The 22,009-nt window shown below is 45.9% G+C and overlaps 1 protein-coding gene across 3 annotated transcripts; it reads right to left on the bottom strand.

Moving 5' to 3' along the window:
• Positions 1–1,919: 1,919 nt before the first annotated feature.
• On the bottom strand, positions 1,920–14,668 carry LOC135513687 (bone morphogenetic protein 3-like). Of its 3 annotated transcripts, none has more exons than XR_010451569.1 (4): positions 13,877–14,668; positions 8,844–9,844; positions 5,115–6,522; positions 1,920–5,071 (listed from the first exon to the last, which is right to left on the bottom strand). XR_010451569.1 is itself a non-coding variant. In XM_064936549.1 (3 exons), the coding sequence occupies exons 1-3, from the start codon at positions 14,157–14,159 to the stop codon at positions 6,331–6,333; spliced, it is 1,476 nt and encodes a 491-aa protein (XP_064792621.1). In that variant the 5' UTR covers positions 14,160–14,668; the 3' UTR covers positions 1,920–6,330. The 3 variants fall into 3 exon arrangements, 1 of the variants encoding a protein (XP_064792621.1); XR_010451568.1 differs by having other exon boundaries at positions 1,920–4,980; positions 5,024–6,522; XM_064936549.1 differs by having other exon boundaries at positions 1,920–6,522.
• Between the last annotated feature and the right edge of the window lie 7,341 nt (positions 14,669–22,009).

The raw sequence follows: 22,009 nt of genomic DNA on the forward strand, positions 1-22,009 counted from the left end.
CGAGACAGGTCCTCCTCTCAGATAGAGACAGGTCCTCCTCTCAGATAGAGACAGGTCCTCCTCTCAGATAGAGACAGGTCCTCCTCTCAGATAGAGACAGGTCCTCCTCTCAGATAGAGACAGGTCCTCCTCTCAGATCGAGCCAGGTCCTCCTCTCAGATAGAGACAGGTCCTCCTCTCAGATCGAGCCAGGTCCTCCTCTCAGATAGAGACAGGTCCTCCTCTCAGATAGAGACAGGTCCTCCTCTCAGATAGAGACAGGTCCTCCTCTCAGATAGAGACAGGTCCTCCTCTCAGATCGAGACAGGTCCTCCTCTCAGATAGAGACAGGTCCTCCTCTCAGATAGAGACAGGTCCTCCTCTCAGATAGAGACAGGTCCTCCTCTCAGATAGTGTGTGCTGTTACACTTGGCGGATGCAGAAGTAGCAGCACAAATTAAACTACAACACATAAATACAAGATATTCACAGGAAAAAAAACTAGGCTATAGCCTTAGAAGCAAATTGCTCAAATTGCTTGTTTTTGTTCATGATGTTGACCATTCCTTTCCAAGCCCTGAATGTATGAAATATAGCTTACTTTCTTTTTTCAACATTAAAAGAAAGTCTATCAATATGTATATTTTATGGATCAACAATCTCAAATAAACAGATGTATGTTATGCACTCTACACCACAATATCTGGCTTTGGAATAACATCTCTCTCTACAGCAGCCAAGGCAATATGTATGTATGTCTACATGATGTTCATATACAATAAGTAGCAAGAAAATAGTTAAGGACATAGACACTGTAACATATAGCCATGTCGTACAAGGAGGAGAGGAGGAAGAGGAGGAGGAGAGGGGGATGTGAAGGTGGGAGGAGGAGGAGGAGAGGGGGACGTGAAGGTGGGAGGAGGAGGAGGAGAGGGGGACGTGAAGGTGGGAAGAGGAGGAGGAGAGGGGGACGTGAAGGTGGGAGGAGGAGGAGGTTCTTAGGTAATGGTATAAAACTATTCAGAACTGGGGTGGAAGGAGCTCGGATATAGCATGTGTCTGACCTCCTCAGTAAGAGGAAAAGTTTCTGCTCAACCCAGTAGAGGCAGTAGTCTACTGAGGTCCTCTGTTAGTCCCACTGAGGCTTTAGTCTACTGAGGTCCTCTGTTAGTCCCACTGAGGCTTTAGTCTACTGAGGTCCTCTGTTAGTCCCACTGAGGCAGTAGTCTACTGAGGTCCTCTGTTAGTCCCACTGAGGCAGTAGTCTACTGAGGTCCTCTGTTAGTCCCACTGAGGCAGTAGTCTACTGAGGTCCTCTGTTAGTCCCACTGAGGCAGTAGTCTACTGAGGTCATCTGTTAGTCCCACTGAGGCAGTAGTCTACTGAGGTCCTCTGTTAGTCCCACTGAGGCAGTAGTCTACTGAGGTCCTCTGTTAGTCCCACTGAGGCTGTAGTCTACTGAGGTCCTCTGTTAGTCCCACTGAGGCAGTAGTCTACTGAGGTCCTCTGTTAGTCCCACTGAGGCAGTAGTCTACTGAGGTCCTCTGTTAGTCCCACTGAGGCAGTAGTCTACTGAGGTCCTCTGTTCGTCCCACTGAGGCAGAAGTCTACTGAAGTCTTTTCCTTGTCCCTCTTTAAGGTACTAGCTCAATCTGCAATATGTCCTGTTTTATTGTGTTCAAACAGGCAAGAAACTCTGATGATGAGGTTGGTGATGAGGGTGGTGATGATGATGATGAAGATGAGACTAGTGAGTTGTTTATTCTCCAGAGTGCTTCAGTATTCTCCAGAGTGCTTCAGTATTCTCCAGAGTGCTTCAGTATTCTACATGGTGCTTCAGTATTCTACAGAGTGCTTCAGTATTCTCCAGAGTGCTTCAGTATTCTACAGAGTGCTTCAGTATTCTACAGAGTGCTTCAGTATTCTACAGAGTGCTTCAGTATTCTACAGAGTGCTTCAGTATTCTACAGAGTGCTTCAGTATTCTCCAGAGTGCTTCAGTATTCTCCAGGGTGCTTCAGTATTCTACAGAGTGCTTCAGTATTCTCCAGAGTGCTTCAGTATTCTACAGAGTGCTTCAGTATTCTACAGAGTGCTTCAGTATTCTACAGAGTGCTTCAGTATTCTCCAGAGTGCTTCAGTATTCTCCAGAGTGCTTCAGTATTCTCCAGAGTGCTTTAGTATTCTACAGAGTGCTTCAGTATTCTACAGAGTGCTTCAGCATTCTCCAGAGTGCTTCAGCATTCTCCAGAGTGCTTCAGCATTCTCCCTAGGGTGCTTCAGTATTCTCCAGGGTGCTTCTGTATTCTACAGGGTGCTTCAGTATTCTCCAGGGTGCTTCAGTATTCTACAGGGTGCTTCAGTATTCTACAGGGTGCTTCAGTATTCTACCGAGTGCTTCAGCATTCTCCAGGGTGCTTCAGTATTCTCCAGAGTGCTTCAGCATTCTCCAGAGTGCTTCAGTATTCTCCAGGGTGCTTCAGTATTCTCCAGAGTGCTTCAGCATTCTCCAGAGTGCTTCAGCATTCTCCAGAGTTCTTCAGCATTCTCCAGAGTGCTTCAGCATTCTCCAGAGTGCTTCAGTATTCTACAGAGTGCTTCAGTATTCTACATGGTGCTTCAGTATTCTACAGAGTGCTTCAGTATTCTACAGAGTGCTTCAGTATTCTACAGAGTGCTTCAGTATTCTCCAGGGTGCTTCAGTATTCTCCAGAGTGCTTCAGCATTCTCCAGAGTGCTTCAGCATTCTCCAGAGTGCTTCAGCATTCTCCAGAGTGCTTTAGCATTCTCCAGAGTGCTTTAGCATTCTCCAGAGTGCTTCAGCATTCTCCAAAGTGCTTCAGCATTCTCCAGAGTGCTTCAGTATTCTCCAGAGTGCTTCAGTATTCTCCATAGTGCTTCAGTATTCTCCAGGGTGCTTCAGTATTCTCCAGAGTGCTTCAGCATTCTCCAGAGTGCTTCAGCATTCTCCAGAGTTCTTCAGCATTCTCCAGAGTGCTTCAGTATTCTACAGAGTGCTTCAGTATTCTACAGAGTGCTTCAGTATTCTACATGGTGCTTCAGTATTCTACAGAGTGCTTCAGCATTCTCCAGAGTGCTTCAGCATTCTCCAGAGTGCTTCAGCATTCTCCAGAGTGCTTCAGTATTCTCCAGAGTGCTTCAGCATTCTCCAGAGTGCTTCAGTATTCTCCAGAGTGCTTCAGTATTCTACAGAGTGCTTCAGCATTCTCCAGGGTGCTTCAGTATTCTCCAGAGTGCTTCAGCATTCTCCAGAGTGCTTCAGTATTCTACAGGGTGCTTCAGTATTCTACAGGGTGCTTCAGCATTCTCCAGGGTGCTTCAATATTCTACAGAGTGCTTCAGTATTCTACAGGGTGCTTCAGTATTCTACAGAGTGCTTCAGCATTCTACAGGGTGCTTCAGGCTTCCAATAGGAGGTCAAGCAGTCCTTTCCTGAAAAGGTTAATCAACCAACCATCTCATATCCATGTAGATAGGTGACAGTAATCACTAGGTGGCTTTGTTGCAGAAAGGTTATTCTGTGTGTGTGTGCTTGTGTCTGCGTGTGTGTGTGTGTCTGTGAGTGAAGGCTGAAGAAATGTTGCTTGGCCTCTACGAACCTCCCGAACTTCTACAGACGCACCACTGAGAGCATCCTGTGAGGCTGAATCACCGCCTGTTACGACAACTGCACCGCCCGCAGCCACCAGAGCCACGTCCTGTTCACCCTGCTGCCATCTAGAAGATCATTAAGGACCTCGGCCACCAGAGCCACGTCCTGTTCACCCCGCTACCATCTAGAAGGTCATTAAGGACCTCGGCCACCAGAGCCACGTCCTGTTCACCCCGCTACCATCTAGAAGGTCATTAAGGACCTCGGCCACATGAGCCACGTCCTGTTCACCCTGCTACCATCTAGAAGGTCATTAAGGACCTCGGCCACCAGAGCCACGTCCTGTTCACCCCGCTACCATCTAGAAGGTCATTAAGGACCTCAGCCACCAGAGCCACGTCCTGTTCACCCTGCTGCCATCTAGAAGGTCATTAAGGACCTCGGCCACCAGAGCCACGTCCTGTTCACCCTGCTACCATCTAGAAGGTCATTAAGGACCTCAGCCACCAGAGCCACGTCCTGTTCACCCTGCTACCGTCTAGAAGGTCATCAAGGACCTCGGCCACCAGAGCCACGTCCTGTTCACCCCGCTACCATCTAGAAGTTCATCAAGGACCTCAGCCACCCGCCCTGAACCTTAGTGACTGTTACTAGCCAGCTACCACTCAGTACCCTGCCCTGAACCTTAGTGACTGTTACTAGCCAGCTACCACTCAGTAGCCTGCCCTGAACCTTAGTGACTGTTACTAGCCAGCTACCACTTAGTACCCTGCCCTGAACCTTAGTGACTGTTACTAGCCAGCTACCACTTAGTACCCTGCCCTGAACCGTAGTCACTGTTACTAGCCAGCTACCACTTAGTACCCTGCCCTGTACCTTAGTGACTGTTACTAGCCAGCTACCACTTAGTAGCCTGCCCTGAACCTTAGTGACTGTTACTAGCCAGCTACCACTCAGTACCCTGCCCTGAACCTTAGTGACTGTTACTAGCCAGCTACCACTTAGTAGCCTGCCCTGAACCTTAGTGACTGTTACTAGCCAGCTACCACTTAGTACCCTGAACCTTAGTGACTGTTACTAGCCAGCTACCACTCAGTAGCCTGCCCTGAACCGTAGTGACTGTTACTAGCCAGCTACCACTTAGTACCCTGAACCTTAGTCACTGTTACTAGCCAGCTACCACTCAGTACCCTGCCCTGAACCTTAGTGACTGTTACTAGCCAGCTACCACTCAGTAGCCTGCCCTGAACCTTAGTGAATGTTACTAGCCAGCTACCACTCAGTACCCTGCCCTGAACCTTAGTGACTGTTACTAGCCAGCTACCACTTAGTACCCTGAACCTTAGTGACTGTTACTAGCCAGCTACCACTCAGTACCCTGCCCTGAACCTTAGTGACTGTTACTAGCCAGCTACCACTTAGTACCCTGAACCTTAGTGACTGTTACTAGCCAGCTACCACTCAGTACCCTGCCCTGAACCTTAGTGACTGTTACTAGCCAGCTACCACTTAGTACCCTGAACCTTAGTGACTGTTACTAGCCAGCTACCACTCAGTACCCTGCCCTGAACCTTAGTGACTGTTACTAGCCAGCTACCACTCAGTACCCTGCCCTGAACCTTAGTGACTGTTACTAGCCAGCTACCACTCAGTACCCTGCCCTGAACCTTAGTGACTGTTACTAGCCAGCTACCACTTAGTACCCTGCCCTGAACCTTAGTGACTGTTACTAGCCAGCTACCACTTAGTACCCTGCCCTGAACCTTAGTGACTGTTACTAGCCAGCTACCACTCAGTAGCCTGCCCTGAACCTTAGTGACTGTTACTAGCCAGCTACCACTTAGTAGCCTGCCCTGAACCTTAGTGACTGTTACTAGCCAGCTACCACTCAGTAGCCTGCCCTGAACCTTAGTGACTGTTACTAGCCAGCTACCACTCTAAGGTGCAGGGTACTCTGCCCTGTGTACATAGTCATTGAACACTGGTCTCCTTAATAATGTTTACATACTGTTTTACCCATTTCATATGTATAATACTGTATTCTAGTGAAGGCTCATCCTATATAACTACTGCTGTACAAACCTTTTCTATTCATATAATGTCTATACTGTATATTAATGTACACAGACACAATCCATGTCTCAAGGCTTAAACATCCCTCTTTAACCCCGTCTTCTCCCCTTCATCTGCACTGATTGAAGTGGATTTAACAAGTGACATCAATAAGGGATCATAGATTTCCCCTGGATTCACCTGGTCAGTCTGTCGTGGAAATAACAGGTGTTCTTAATGTTTTGTCCACTCAGTGTAGATATTTATATTCCCAGACTCTGACATTGCTCTTTCTGATATTTCTTAATTTCTTTCTTTTTTACTTTCTGGGATTTGTGCGCATTGTTTTGTATTGGTAGGTATTACTGCACCTGCAATAACATCTGCAAAAGATGTAGGCGGCACCACTTTGATTTTGATGTGAGAGAGACAGCGAGAGGGAGAGAGTAGGAGAGAGAGAGAAAGAGAAAGAGGGAGAGAGAGAAAGAGGGAGGGAGGGAGAGAGAGAAAGAGGGAGAGAGAGAAAGAGAAAGAGGAGAGAGAGAGAGAAAGAGGAGAGAGAGAGAGAGAGAGAGAGAGAGAGAGAGAGAGAGAGAGAGAGAGAGCATTTCTTATTGTCCAGCTGTGTGTGTGTTTCTTTGTGAATGTGCCTGTGTGGGTGTGTATGTGTGTGTGTGGTAATTGTCCCTATCTGCAGGCGCAGGAGTCCACAGTCATGTTTGGGTAGACTTTGAGCACCACGTTCTTGTCCTCGTCGAAGAAGAGGATGGAGAGGGAAGACATCTTGTCTGGGACACAGCAGGGCTCAGGGATACCAGATACCACCCCTACCGCTCTCACAATGCTCTGGATGGTGGCATGGTTGCTAGGCTTCAGAGACTACAGGACAGAAGAGAAGGAGGAGGTGAACCACAACATTCACCTTATGACATCAAACATGACAGTTCTATGAAATGGGAGGACATTTGACAGTAGGTCATAGTTAAAATGTTTTTATCCTTTATTTAACCAGGAAGTCCCTCCCCCCCTCGAGTATCTCTTTTTGAAGGGAGACCTGTTTGTGATATTGTATTTTTTTGTAAAACGAGTCCTATATCGACATAACCTGAAAGGCCGCTCAGCAAGGAAGAAGCCACTGCTCCAAAACCGCCATTAAAAAGCCAGACTACGGTTTGCAACTGCTCATGGGGACAAAGATCATACTTTTTTGAGAAATGCTCTCTGGTCTGATGAAACAAAAATAGAACGAGTGGTGTGGGGGCTGTGCTTTGGCAAAGTGGGTGGGGTTATATATTGATTTGATATACCTGACCTCATTTAGTGTATACCTGACCTCATTAAGTGTATACCTGACCTCATCAAGTGTATACCTGACCTCATCAAGTGTATACCTGACCTCATCAAATGTATACCTGACCTCATCAAGTGTATACCTGACCCCATCAAGTGTATACCTGACCTCATCAAGTGTATACCTGACCCCATTAAGTGCCTCATTTAGTGTATCCCTGACCCTGAATTAGCTCTTGATCATTTCTCATCTATTATTATATTACTGGCAGATAAATACGCTTCTTTTAAACACTATAGACTAAAAAATAGATCAAATCCCTGGTTTTCTACAGAACTCTCAGATATCTGCCTGGGTTAAAGATAGACTAACTGATGCTGTTGTGGACCGGCAGATTTTCAAGTAACTGAGAAGTAAATGCACGTCCTTAGTAAAAAAAAAAAAAAAAAGTCTAAATCAAGCTACTTCCTGAGTTCTATCGCTGACTCTGCTGGTGATCCATCTACATTTTGGAAAACTGTTGAAGTTGCTAAAGCATGGAAATTCCACTCCTTCCCTACCCAATCAAGTTATCCTGAACTCTGACATCATTAATGTTTTTAATTTAATTTTACCTTTATTTTACTAGGCAAGTCAGTTAAGAACAAATTCTTATTTTCAATGACGGCCTAGGAACAGTGGGTTAACTGCCTGTTCAGGGGCAGAACGACAGATTTGTACCTTGTTAGCTCGGGGACATGAACTTGCAACCTTCCGGTTACTAGTCCAACGCTCTAACCACTAGGCTACCCTGCCGCCCCGATGTCCTTCCCTACCCAATCAAGTGATCCTGAACTCTGACATCATTAATGTCCTTCCCTACCCAATCAAGTTATACTGAACTATGACATCATTAATGTCCTTCCCTACCCAATCAAGTTATACTGAACTATGACATCATTAATGTCCTTCCCTACCCAATCAAGTTATACTGAACTATGACATCATTAATGTTCTTCCCTACCCAATCAAGTTATCCTGAACGCTGAGATCATTAATGTCCTTCCCTACCCAATCAAGTTATCCTGAACTCTGACATCATTAATGTCCTTCCCTACCCAATCAAGTGATCCTGAACTCTGACATCATTAATGTTCTTCCCTACCCAATCAAGTTATCCTGAACGCTGAGATCATTAATGTCCTTCCCTACCCAATCAAGTTATCCTGAACGCTGAGATCATTAATGTCCTTCCCTACCCAATCAAGTTATCCTGAACTCTGACATCATGAATGAAAAAAATTAGATGTAAACCAGCCAGGGTTCAGACCAGGACATAGTACCATCTCTGATACTGCTACATATTGTCTGAATGTAAACCAGTCAGGGTTCAGACCAGGACATAGTACCATCTCTGATACATGACAATAAGATAACCATGACAATTAATCCTCACCTGAAATTCCATAATCGTCACAGCCCTTATTATATATATATATATGTATTTTCTAAATCATACTGGATTCCAAGTATATCGGCAAATCAACCAATCAGATGTCCACAGACTAACCCATCTCTCCCAGTACATTACCATATCACTATTTCCATTTGCAGTCCTCCTATTTTACTACGATGTCTAACGAGGGTCTTAAACCTCTCTAGTTGGATCCGTTTCTACAGAGAAAAATAAATACTTCATCTAAGAGTATAATCCTATTTCCCATTTATTGATGGTTCTCTTTGACGGTTCATCTGTACAAAAGATTAAGGACACCTTTCAAAATCCCCTCCGGAAAGAGCATGTTTCCTTAATGTTTTTTTTACACTTATAGTATATCAGGTCGTAAACCCGATGCCATGAAGCATGAAGACATACCTTAGGCATGGGGATGAGGGTTGGGGACTCTGTCTGGGAAACACACAGACATACCTTAGGCATGGGGAACTGGCACGACCCTGAGCAGTAGTAGGCATCAAAAGACTTGGGAGATATAATCCACTCGCTCCAGCCAATGTCTGCAAAGTCCACCTTCAGGTAGCGACGAGCACAGTTCCGTGGTTCGTTCCACTGCTTCTTACGAGCCTTCTTTATCGTCTGCTCGTCAAACTGCAGCAGGGGCATCTTACCGCCGTGCCTCTGGCTCTTACCACGCGTCTTTTTCCTCGGCCGACGGACCGGCTTGTTCTCCAGCGGTTCGTAGGGGCTGGTCTCGTCCCAGTCCGTTGTCTCAGACGGGTACTCCGGCCCCGGTAACTCGTTGTTCTGGAGCGGGAGGAGGACGCTAGCCGAGCGCCGGCGTCTGTGAGGAGGGGTCTGTTGTTGAGCGGCGGTGCTATTCTGAGCGTGCAGCCCCAGTTTGTGGAAGCCGGAGGCGAATGCTCCTTGTTCCGTGGTCATCGTGGTTTGATGCCTCTGATGACTCTGTAGTGTTGACACCACGCTCTCTGGTTCGGAGATGGTCGAGTCGTTGGCGTAGACCAGGATGTAAGGAAAGCGGTCTGAGAGGAGCTTCTTCCAGGGCCTGGGTCCAGGCTGGGATGCCACGTCTACCCCGATGAGCAGCTCATCATGATGCTTGGCTTGGTTCACCACCTGAGTGACATCCTTCCACTGCCAAGAGATGAAGTCCCTGTATAGTGTAGACACGTTGATCACAAAGTGGCCCAAAGTCCTGATATGTTTATCCACTGAGGCGAAGCTCCACACACCCATCTGGACGTGGCTGTGTCTACTGGGGCCGTGGCGGGACAGGGATGGGGACGGAGCTCCACAGCTCTTGGGCTTGGGCCTGGTGGTGCTGTTGCAGCCCGGGTGCTGGGTGCTGTTCTGGAGGTCTCCTATGTAGTAGTGGAGCGACGCCGACAGGATGGCCTCTGACTTGGTGAGAGACGTCAGGTTGAAGATCTGGAACTGCTTGTTGTTGATGGTGCCTGGGAGAGGAACAGGAAGTGGCAGGCAGAATAGAGAATATAGTTCAGACAGGTCCACATATCCATACAATGACATGACTTATAGCATCTCTACATGCATATCGTTCAACTTCGTTTCAAACCTGGAGCTGAACAGCAAAAAGCAATTAGATATTAGGCTATATAGACCAGGTCCCGAAAACCATTCAGTTCAGTGGTGTTGTATCGAGGTGTCTACCAGCCATTTCTCCTCCCAGGATTACATTTCAGATATGATAGCAGCTTACACAAGAAATAACTCACATTGGTTAGCCATCTAAATGTCATGTGATACAGTCTACTCAATGGGGAGAGCATGAACGACAACAACACCTGGACACAGTGTCCTTCACTCCTGTTTGCCAAGCACTGCAGTCCCTCAACAGTGTGAGAAGTAACTCATATTTTGTAGCCAATGGTCAGGGGGTGACAGTTACAGCAAGCTCACGCATGGAACGCATACAATCAACAGTGCACTCATCATCAGTACCTTCATCAAAAAAATAGACAGTCATCAGTTTTATTAACTGAAATTGTTCAATTATTTTGTTTTTTCGAAACTAACAGTGTAATCTATCTCCGACCCATCCTCTCTGGCTTCAAAACCAAACTCTCGCAGTAGTTCTGTTGCTAAGTGAGCTCCAACTCTGTAGACCTGTAGAACAAGGAAGTAGCCAGGAGCCAATTGAAAGAGAAGCATCCAGGAGCCAATTGAAAGAGAAGCATCCAGGAGCCAATTGAAAGAGAAGCATCCAGGAGCCAATTGAAAGTGGGGGTTGGTCTTCCCTGGATACAGGTCACTGTCGGACCATATTGGCACTGACCGCAAGTAAACCCAGCATTGCCCGGTCTATCCTACCCATCCTGCATTATCAAGTCATGCCAGTAGGAGGCAGTATTATCTCATATATGGGTGCTGAAACCTGACTGTGGTTCTACCATAGAGAATGATAGAGGACTCTAGTGCCCAAAAAAGCCTCTTTTAGCAAGCGCAGCACCATTGAGGACTTTCACAATTTTGAAGTAGTCAACCGGGTGGGACTTCCTATGGGTTAAGGAAGAATCACACATTTCCATCCAAGTCATCAGAAGGGTTCAGCCAATGAATGATACTGGTGAGCAAACATTCCATAACTGCAGGTGGCAGTACATCACCAACCTTGGCTTTAGGCCTGCTCAAACAACACCCCTCTAGGTGGTAGTACATCACCAACCTTGGCTTTAGGCCTGCTCAAACAACACCCCTCTAGGTGGCAGTACATCACCAACCTTGGCTTTAGGCCTGCTCAAACAACACCCCTCTAGGTGGCAGTACATCACCAACCTTGGCTTTAGGCCTGCTCAAACAACACCCCTCTAGGTGGCAGTACATCACCAACCTTGGCTTTAGACCTGCTCAAACAACACCCCTCTAGGTGGTAGTACATCACCAACCTTGGCTTTAGGCCTGCTCAAACAACACCCTCTAGGTGGCAGTACATCACCAACCTTGGCTTTAGGCCTGCTCAAACAACACCCCTCTAGGTGGTAGTACATCACCAACCTTGGCTTTAGGCCTGCTCAAACAACACCCCTCTAGGTGGTAGTACATCACCAACCTTGGCTTTAGGCCTGCTCAAACAACACCCCTCTAGGTGGCAGTACATCACCAACCTTGGCTTTAGGCCTGCTCAAACAATACCCCTCTAGGTGGTAGTACATCACCAACCTTGGCTTTAGGCCTGCTCAAACAACACCCTCTAGGTGGCAGTACATCACCAACCTTGGCTTTAGGCCTGCTCAAACAACACCCTCTAGGTGGTAGTACATCACCAACCTTGGCTTTAGGCCTGCTCAAACAACACCCTCTAGGTGGTAGTACATCACCAAACTTGGCTTTAGGCCTGCTCAAACAACACCCCTTTAGGTGGTAGTACATCACCAACCTTGGCTTTAGGCCTGCTCAAACAACACCCCTTTAGGTGGTAGTACATCACCAACCTTGGCTTTAGGCCTGCTCAAACAACACCCTCTAGGTGGCAGTACATCACCAACCTTGGCTTTAGGCCTGCTCAAACAACACCCCTCTAGGTGGAGGTATGCACCCTTTCAGTTTGTTAGCCAACTCATAGAAGTAGTAGAAGAAGAAAATGGACTATCTCAGAATGGATATGGCCTCAATGACACTGCCTGTGCTCTCACAGACGCTATAATGGTACAGATGCAATGTTACGTCCTCTAACTATGGGTTCTACATGGCTGCAGGCGTAAATATAATCCTACTGCTGTGGGAAGAGATGGTAGGACTATCATATTAGTGGTTATACACACTGAGTGTACAAAACATTAGGAACACCTGCTCTTTCCATGACATAAATGAAGGAGTACCCTTAATTTACCAGGTAAGTTGACTGAGAACACATTCCCATTTACAGCCACGACTTGGGGAATAGTTACAGGGGAGAGGAAGCTAAATTGACCAGGTGAATCCAGGTGAAATCTATGCTCCCTTACTGATGTCACTAAATCCACTTCAATCAGTGTAGATGAAGGGGAGGAGTCAGGTTAAAGATGAAGGGGAGGAGTCAGGTTAAAGATGAAGGGGAGGAGTCAGGTTAAAGATGAAGGGGAGGAGTCAGGTTAAAGATAAAGGGGAGGAGACGGGTTAAAGATGAAGGGGAGGAGACGGGTTAAAGATGAAGGGGAGGAGACGGGTTAAAGATGAAGGGGAGGAGTCGGGTTAAAGATGAAGGGGAGGAGACGGGTTAAAGATGAAGGGGAGGAGTCAGGTTAAAAATGAAGGGGAGGAGTCAGGTTAATGATGAAGGGGAGGAGTCAGGTTAAAGATGAAGGGGAGGAGTCAGGTTAAAGATGAAGGGGAGGAGTCGGGTTAAAGATGAAGGGGAGGAGTCGGGTTAAAGATGAAGGGGAGGAGACGGGTTAAAGATGAAGGGGAGGAGTCAGGTTAAAGATGAAGGGGAAGAGACGGGTTAAAGATGAAGGGGAAGAGACAGGTTAAAGATGAAGGGGAGGAGACGGGTTAAAGATGAAGGGGAGGAGACGGGTTAAAGATGAAGGGGAGGAGTCAGGTTAAAGATGAAGGGGAAGAGACGGGTTAAAGATGAAGGGGAGGAGTCAGGTTAAAAATGAAGGGGAGGAGTCGGGTTAAAGAAGGATTTTTAAGTCTTGAGACATTTGAGACATGGATTGTGTATGTGTGACATTCAGAGGGTGAATGAGCAAGACCAAATATTTAAGTGCTTTTATGGTAGTAGGTGCCAGGCACACCGGTTTGAGTGTGTCTAGAACTGCAACGCTGCTGTTTTTTTTTTACACTCAACAGATTATCAAGTGTATCAAGAATGGCCCACCACCCAAAGGACATCCAGCCAACTTGACACAACTGTGGGAAGCATTGAAGTCAACATGAGCCAGCATCCCTGTGGAACACGTTCAACACCTTGTAGAGTCCATGCCCCCGACGAATTGAGGCTGTTCTGGGGGCAAAGGGGAGTGGAATGCAATATTAGGAGGGTGTTCCTAATATTTTGTACACTCAGTGTTGCTACAGCGATAACTACATAACGGCCTCTTGAATGTAAAAAACAGTTATATATAAGATTTATATAGGCCACACCAGCCGAGTTTAGTCCATACATTCGAATACATAACCTTCATAAAAAAAAGAATATGCAGATTTAACACACAAAGACGTATTGTCATAAATGTATAACAGGCTTGAAATACTGTTCCTCTGAATAATGTCCGTACTAAGCAACAGGTGAAGCAGCCGTTGGATAGGTTTTTGGATCAACAGGTGCTTCATCCTAGTCCAAACTATACAACACAGAACAGTTAAATAAATATCGATAAAATCATGAAACTACGTCCTCACATGACCGTCTAGAAATACTATAGCCCATACCATGGTAGTATGAGGGCTGCTTCATATGTGCGTTATTAAAACACGCAGCGGCTGTTTAGATACTGGATAAGAGCGTCTGCTAAATGACTTAAATGTAAATATATACATACCCCAGCGCGCTTTAAAGCTCCTGACCGTATTCCCGTCCCGGAAAGAAAATCCTGCACGGTTGTATTGTTCGTAAAGAATCTGCATGTGTTCCGTCATAGTATCCTGTAGAAGTAGGTCGTGCTCATCCTTCTCTGAGCGGTCTTTGTCCCCCCGGGCCGCACCGGAGTGCCCAGATGTACCTTTCATTTTTAAATCTGTGAAATGATCTTTCAACATCGCGCAATATCCTCCGAATAGATAGCTCCATCCGAGCAGCAGCAGTAACCGCGGACAGATCGCCATGGTCCCAGTGAGAGTGGTGGACACTTTCAGCTTAACTTGCTGGTGAAGAGCTGTCGCTCAGAACGCGTTTTCCCAAGTCGTCTTATGTGTGAAAATGGGTGGTATCAACCTGTTTGAAAACTTATATAATCTCATGAGAAACTCGACACTCATTGAAATAAATAAATAAAGAAAATAAGGGAATGAAATGAATAAAGAAATACTTCTATATATTATTACAATAGAAATAATCAGGATGTTGTAACCGAGAGAAGATAGTGCGCTCTGCTCCTGGTTAGCGCGACACGCTCTCTGCGTGTCATTCACCTCTCATTTAACAGTTACAAGTTGATATCCTATCAAAGTTGTTCCGCTCTCTCTGTCTGTCTCTCTCTCTCTCGGTTTAGTGAATAAGGGCTCCCACCTCCCAGTTCGATGTAATAGCTAATAGCATTGAGGACAGCAGCTCTTGGTTATGTTCAGATCTGAGAAGATCTCTGGATCAACAGCCAATCGTCCCCAGCTTTCATTGAAGGTGAAGCATGTTGTGCTTGGTAATATATAGGGGTAGTAGGACCAGCTGGTTATTCCTTCTCAGATATGGAAACAGAGTCAGAGGGGGGTGGGGGGAGAGAGAGAGAGAGAGGGAGGGAGAGAGAGAAAGAGAGAAAGCGAGAGAGAGAAAGCGAGAGAGAGGGGGAGAGGGAGAGAGAGAGAGCAAGAGAGAAAGAGAGCGAGAGAGAGATAGAGAGAGCTAGAGAGAGAGAGAAAGCAAAAGAGAGAGAGAGAGCGAGAGAGAAAGCGAGAGAGAGGGGGAGAGAGAGAGAGGGAGAGAGAGGGAGGGAGAGAGCGAGAGAGAGAGACATCGAGAGAGAGAGATGAAGAGAGAGGGAAGGAGAGCGAGAGAGAGCGAGACAGAGGGAGGGAGAGAGCGAGAGAGGGAGAGAGAGAAAGGGAGAGAGAGAGAGAGAGGGAGAGAGTGAGAGAGAGGGAGAGAGAGAGAGCAAGAGAGAGAGGGAGTGAGAGGGAGAGAGAGAGAGAGAGAGGGAGAGAGCGAGAGAGAGGGAGAGAGAGAGAGCAAGAGAGAGAGGGAGTGAGAGAGAGAGAGGGAGAGAGAGAGAGAGAGGGGAAGAGAGAGAGAGAGAGACAGCAGATATAACTTTGTAATCTTTTTTCTATAATTTAGTAAGTGAATGCTAAAACAATAGTTTATTTAGGGTATTCAAATACTTAACCAAAAACACACACTTAACATAATAATGATTAAATTACACTACAGCCAATGATGTATACAGTATAAACCCTGAATTGCTGATGATATGTGTTGGCCATCGAAAGGCTTTGAAGCCACCGGTCGGCCATATTGGCTCTCACCAGTAGGAACAGTCTTCCAAAGGAATGAAAGGAATTCTACAGCATATGTCAATTCAATGTTTTAAGGACAAACATGTATTTCAGTATTTTTGTTGTTGTTGTAGTTGGAGGGGACAGTAACATTAGAACTAAAAAAATTATAACTGCAGCTCTTTGTTAACCCTTGAAGTCATTTCAGTCGCTGTGGTAGCTGACGTCTATAGTGTTGTGTCATCCGCATACATACTTTCCTCAAAGCCAGTGGCATGTCGTTAGTAATGATTGAAAAAAAAGTAAGGGGCCTAGACAGCTGCCCTGGGGAATTCCTGATTCTACCTGGGTTATGTTGGAGAAGCTTCCGTTAAAGAACACCCTCTGTGTTCTGTTAGACAGGTAACTCTTTAGCCACATTATAGCAGGGGGTGTAAAGCCATAACACATTCTAGAACACCCTCTGTGTTCTGTTAGACAGGTAACTCTTTATCCACATTATAGCAGGGGGTATAAAGCCATAACACATTCTAGAACACCCTCTGAGTTCTGTTAGACAGGTAACTCTTTATCCACATTATAGCAGGGGGTATAAAGCCATAACATATTCTAGAACACGCTCTGTGTTCTTTTAGATAGGTAACTCTTTATCCACATTATAGCAGGGGGTGTAAAGCCATAACACATTCTAGAACACCCTCTGTGTTCTGTTAGACAGGTAACTCTTTATCCACATTATAGCAGGGGGTGTAAAGCCATAACACATTCTAGAACACCCTCTGTGTTCTGTTAGACAGGTAACTCTTTATCCACATTATAGCAGGGGGTGTAAAGACATAACATGTAAGTCTTTCCAGCAGCAGTCTATGATCGATAATATCAAAAGCCGCACTGAAGTCTAACAGCCCCCACAATCGTTTTATTATCAATTTCTCTCAGCCAATGATCAGTCATTTGTGTCAGTGCCGTGCATGTTAAATGTCCTTCCCCACGGGCACATACATTCTAGTAGGTTTAGATTGAAGAAATGGCAAATAGGAGTGGGAATGTCGTCAACTATCATCCTCTGTCATTTTCCGTCCAAGTTGTCAGACCCAGGCGGCTTGTCATTGTTGATACACAACAATAATTATTCACCTCTTCCACACTCACTTTATACAATACAAAATGACATTGCTTGTCTTCCATCATTTGGTCAGCTTTACATGTGTAGCTTCTGGGTTTGTTGCTGGCTCTTTCCTCTATTTAAGCTGAGCTTCCTGTATATCAAAGTTTGATCTGGATTCTGCAGTGTGCTTCAAAGCACCCCCACAACATGTTGCTACCACCCCCGTGCATCATGTTTGGGATGGTGTTCTCCGGCTTGCAATCCTCCCCCTTTTTCCTCCAAACATAACGATGGTCATTATGGCCAAACAGTTCTATTTTTTGTTTCATCAGACCAGAGGACATTTCTCCAAAAAGTACGATCTTTGTCCCCAAGTGCAGTTGCAAACCGTAGTCTGTCTTTTTTATGGTGGTTTTGGAGCAGTGGCTTCTTCCTTGCTGAGCGGCCTTTCAGGTTATTTCGATATACAGTAGGACTCGTTTTACTGTGGATGTAGATACTTTTGGACCTGTTTCCTCGATCATCTTCACAAGGTCCTTTGCTGTTGTTCTGAGATTGATTTGTACTTTTCACACCAAAGTATGTTCATCTCCAGGACGCGTCTCCTTCTTGAGCAGTATGACGGCTGGGTGGTCCCATGGTGTTTATAATTGCGTACTATTGTTTGTACAGATGAACTTAGTACCTTCAAGCATTTGGAAATCACTCCCAAGGATGAACCAGACTTGTGGAGGTTTAAAATTTTTTTTCTGAGGTCTTGGCTGATTTCTATTGATTTTCCCATAATGTCAAGCAAAGAGGCACTGAGTTTGACGGTAGATCTTGAAATACATCCACAGGTACACCTCCAATTGACTCAAACAATGTCAATTAGCCTATCAGAAGCTCCTAAAGCCATGACATAATTTTCTGGACTTTTCCAAGCTGTTTAAAGGCACAGTAAACTCAGTGTATGTAAACTTCTGACCCACTGGAATTGTGACACAGTGAATTATAAGTGAAATAATCTGTCTGTAAACAATTGTTGGAAAAATGACTTGTGTCATGCACAAAGTAGATGTCTTAACCGACTTGCCAAAACTATAGTTTGTTTAACAAGACATTTGTAGAGTGGTTGAAAAATGCGTTTTAATGACTTCATCCTAAGTGTATGTAAACTTCAGACTTCAACTGTTCACCTAGGTCCTTTCATAACATGAGTCTTATTCTAATGGATGTGTAGTATTAGTACCTGTATATTCAAAACACTTTTGCTACAATAGTAGAGAGAACAAGCAGTGTTTTGTACATTTTGTAAGTACAGTGTGCGGAATAGTTTTAAGATGGTTGCAAGATGATTCCATGGATCATGTAGTTATTTGATTTAGAATTTTAGGAATACTTTAGGTATCCATTTTTATTTTATTTAGAATTTTTTGATAAAATATTGAAGTTGGCCTTTACTTCTATGGCCCATAGAAGCACATTGAATAACACATTCATACATGGTAAAACAGGTTTTGGAGAGTCTGTCCTATTTATAGGAGATACACTTCATGACCAAATGTATGTGGACACCTGCTCATTGAACATCTCATTCCTAAATCATGGCATTAATATGGAGTTGGTCCCCCCTTTGCTGCTATAACAGCCTCCACTCTTCTGGGAAGGCTTTCCACTAGATGTTGGAACATTGCTGCTATAACAGCCTCTACTCTTCTGGGAAGGCTTTCCACTAGATGTTGGAACATTGCTGCTATAACAGCCTCCACTCTTCTGGGAAGGCTTTCCACTAGATGTTGGAACATTGCTGCTATAACAGCCTCCACTCTTCTGGGAAGGCTTTCCACTAGATGTTGGAACATTGCTGCTATAACAGCCTCCACTCTTCTGGGAAGGCTTTCCACTAGATGTTGGAACATTGCTGCTATAACAGCCTCCACTCTTCTGGGAAGGCTTTCCACTAGATGTAGGAACATTGCTGCTATAACAGCCTCCACTCTTCTGGGAAGGCTTTCCACTAGATGTAGGAACATTGCTGCTATAACAGCCTCCACTCTTCTGGGAAGGTTTTCCACTAGATGTAGGAACATTGCTGTGGGGACTTGCTTCCATTCAGCCATAAGAGCATTAGTGAGGTCGGGTAGATGGTGGATTGGTGGATTTTATTTATAATCTCCCCATTCTCTCTCTCTGTGAACTGGATATAGTCCAGTAGTAAATGATAGAGGACTTTGATGTAGCTATTAGGAGAGTGTTCCGTCCCAAATGGCATCCTGTTCCCTTTAAAGTGCTGTTGACCAGGGACCCCACTGTGCTCTGGTCAAATGTAGTGCTCTATATAGGGAGTCAAGGTGCCATTTTGAGAAACAGCTACGTCTGCCTGCCATCTGGGAGGGAGGGAAAGAGGGAGGAAGGGAGAATGCTTGGAGTTTCTCTTTGTGGAGACGGACAGGGAGCATTCTGTAGTGGAGATGAGAAGGGAGGATTCTATAGTGGAGATGGGCAGGGAGCATTCTGTAGTGGAGATGGGCAGGGAGCATTCTGTAGTGGAGACGGACAGGGAGCATTCTGTAGTGGAGACGGCAGGCAGCATTCTGTAGTGGAGATGGGCAGGGAGCATTCTATAGTGGAGATGGACAGGGAGCATTCTGTAGTGGAGATGGGCAGGGAGCATTCTGTAGTGGAGACGGCAGGGAGCATTCTGTAGTGGAGATGGGCAGGGAGCATTCTGTAGTGGAGACGGACAGGGAGCATTCTGTAGTGAAGACGGACAGGGAGCATTCTGTAGTGGAGATGGACAGGGAGCATTCTGTAGTGGAGACGGACAGGGAGCATTCTGTAGTGGAGACGGCAGGGAGCATTCTGTAGTGGAGACGGACAGGGAGCATTCTGTAGTGGAGACGGACAGGGAGCATTCTGTAGTGGAGACAGCAGGCAGCATTCTGTAGTGGAGATGGCAGGGAGCATTCTGTAGTGGAGATGGGCAGGGAGCATTCTGTAGTGGAGACGGCAGGCAGCATTCTGTAGTGGAGATGGGCAGGGAGCATTTTGTAGTGGAGACGGCAGGGAGCATTCTGTAGTGGAGATGGCAGGGAGCATTCTGTAGTGGAGACGGGCAGAGAGCATTCTGTAGTGGAGACGGACAGGGAGCATTCTGTAGTGGAGATGGGCAGGGAGCATTTTGTAGTGGAGATGGGCAGGGAGCATTCTGTAGTGGAGACGGCAGGGAGCATTCTGTAGTGGAGACGGCAGGCAGCATTCTGTAGTGGAGACGGACAGGGAGCATTCTGTAGTGGAGACGGCAGGGAGCATTCTGTAGTGGAGATGGGCAGGGAGCATTCTGTAGTGGAGACGGACAGGGAGCATTCTGTAGTGGAGATGGGCAGGGAGCATTCTGTAGTGGAGACGGCAGGGAGCATTCTGTAGTGGAGATGGCAGGGAGCATTCTGTAGTGGAGACGGACAGGGAGCATTCTATAGTGGAGACGGACAGGGAGCATTCTGTAGTGGAGACGGACAGGGAGCATTCTGTAGTGGAGACGGCAGGGAGCATTCTGTAGTGGAGACGGACAGGGAGCATTCTGTAGTGGAGATGGACAGGGAGCATTCAGAAGGGGGCAGCAGGTCCTCTCACAGCAGGTTCCTGGTTCCTAAACTAATGTAGAGAAGAATAACATTCTGGCATCAAGTCTCCTATTAGTCTCCCTATTAGTCTCCCTATGGGTCTCCCTATTAGTCTCCCTATTAGTCTCCCTATTAGTCTCCCTATTAGTCTCCCTATTAGACTCCCTATTGGTCTCCCTATTAGTCTCCCTATTAGTCTCCCTATTAGTCTCCCTATTAGTCTCCCTATTAGACTCCCTATTGGTCTCCCTATTAGTCTCCCTATGGGTCTCCCTATTAGTCTCCCTATTAGTCTCCTTATTAGTCTCCCTATTAGTCTCCCTATTGGTCTCCCTATTAGTCTCCCTATTAGTCTCCCTATTAGTCTCCCTATTAGTCTCCCTATTAGTCTCACTATGGGTCTCACTATGGGTCTCCCTATGGGTCTCCCTATTAGTCTCCCTATTAGTCTCACTATGGGTCTCCCTATGGGTCTCCCTATTAGTCTCCCTATTAGTCTCCCTATTAGTCTCCCTATTAGTCTCCCTATTAGTCTCCCTATGGGTCTCCCTATTAGTCTCCCTATTAGTCTCCCTATGGGTCTCCCTATTAGTCTCACTATGGGTCTCCCTATGGGTCTCCCTATTGGTCTCCCTATTAGTCTCACTATGGGTCTCCCTATTAGTCTCCCTATTAGTCTCCCTATTAGTCTCAATATGGGTCTCCCTATTAGTCTCACTATGGGTCTCCCTATTAGTCTCCCTATTAGTCTCCTTACGGGTCTCCCTATTAGTCTCCTTATTAGTTTCCCTATTAGTCTCCCTATTAGTCTCCCTATTGGTCTCCCTATTAGTCTCCCTATTAGTCTCCTTACGGGTCTCCCTATTAGTCTCCTTATTAGTCTCCCTATTAGTCTCCCTATTGGTCTCCCTATTAGTCTCCCTATTAGTCTCCCTATTAGTCTCCCTATTAGTCTCCCTATTAGTCTCCCTATTAGTCTCCCTATTAGTCTCCCTATGGGTCTCCCTATTAGTCTCCCTATTAGTCTCCCTATTAGTCTCCCTATTAGTCTCCCTATGGGTCTCCCTATTAGTCTCCCTATGGGTCTCCCTATTAGTCTCCCTATTAGTCTCCCTATTAGTCTCCCTATTAGTCTCCCTATTAGTCTCCCTATTGGTCTCCCTATTAGTCTCCCTATTAGTCTCCCTATGGGTCTCCCTATTAGTCTCCCTATGGGTCTCCCTATTAGTCTCCCTATTAGTCTCCCTATTAGTCTCCCTATGGGTCTCCCTATTAGTCTCCCTATGGGTCTCCCTATTAGTCTCCCTATTAGTCTCCCTATTAGTCTCCCTATTAGTCTCCCTATTAGTCTCCCTATTGGTCTCCCTATTAGTCTCCCTATTAGTCTCCCTATTAGTCTCCCTATTAGTCTCCCTATGGGTCTCCTATTAGTCTCCCTATGGGTCTCCCTATTAGTCTCCCTATTAGTCTCCCTATTAGTCTCCCTATTAGTCTCCCTATTAGTCTCCTTATTAGTCTCCCTATTAGTCTCCCTATTATTCTCCCTATGGGTCTCCTATTAGTCTCCCTATTAGTCTCCTTATTAGTCTCCCTATTAGTCTCCCTATTAGTCTCCTTATTAGTCTCCCTATTAGTCTCCCTATTAGTCTCCCTATGGGTCTCCCTATTAGTCTCCATATTAGTCTCCTTATTAGTCTCCCTATTAGTCTCCCTATTAGTCTCCCTATTAGTCTCCCTATTAGTCTCCCTATGGGTCTCCCTATTAGTCTCCCTATGGGTCTCCCTATTAGTCTCCCTATTAGTCTCCCTATTAG

The sequence above is a fragment of the Oncorhynchus masou genome, chromosome 25 (genome assembly GCF_036934945.1).
Source record: "Oncorhynchus masou masou isolate Uvic2021 chromosome 25, UVic_Omas_1.1, whole genome shotgun sequence".
Taxonomy (NCBI): domain Eukaryota; kingdom Metazoa; phylum Chordata; class Actinopteri; order Salmoniformes; family Salmonidae; genus Oncorhynchus; species Oncorhynchus masou.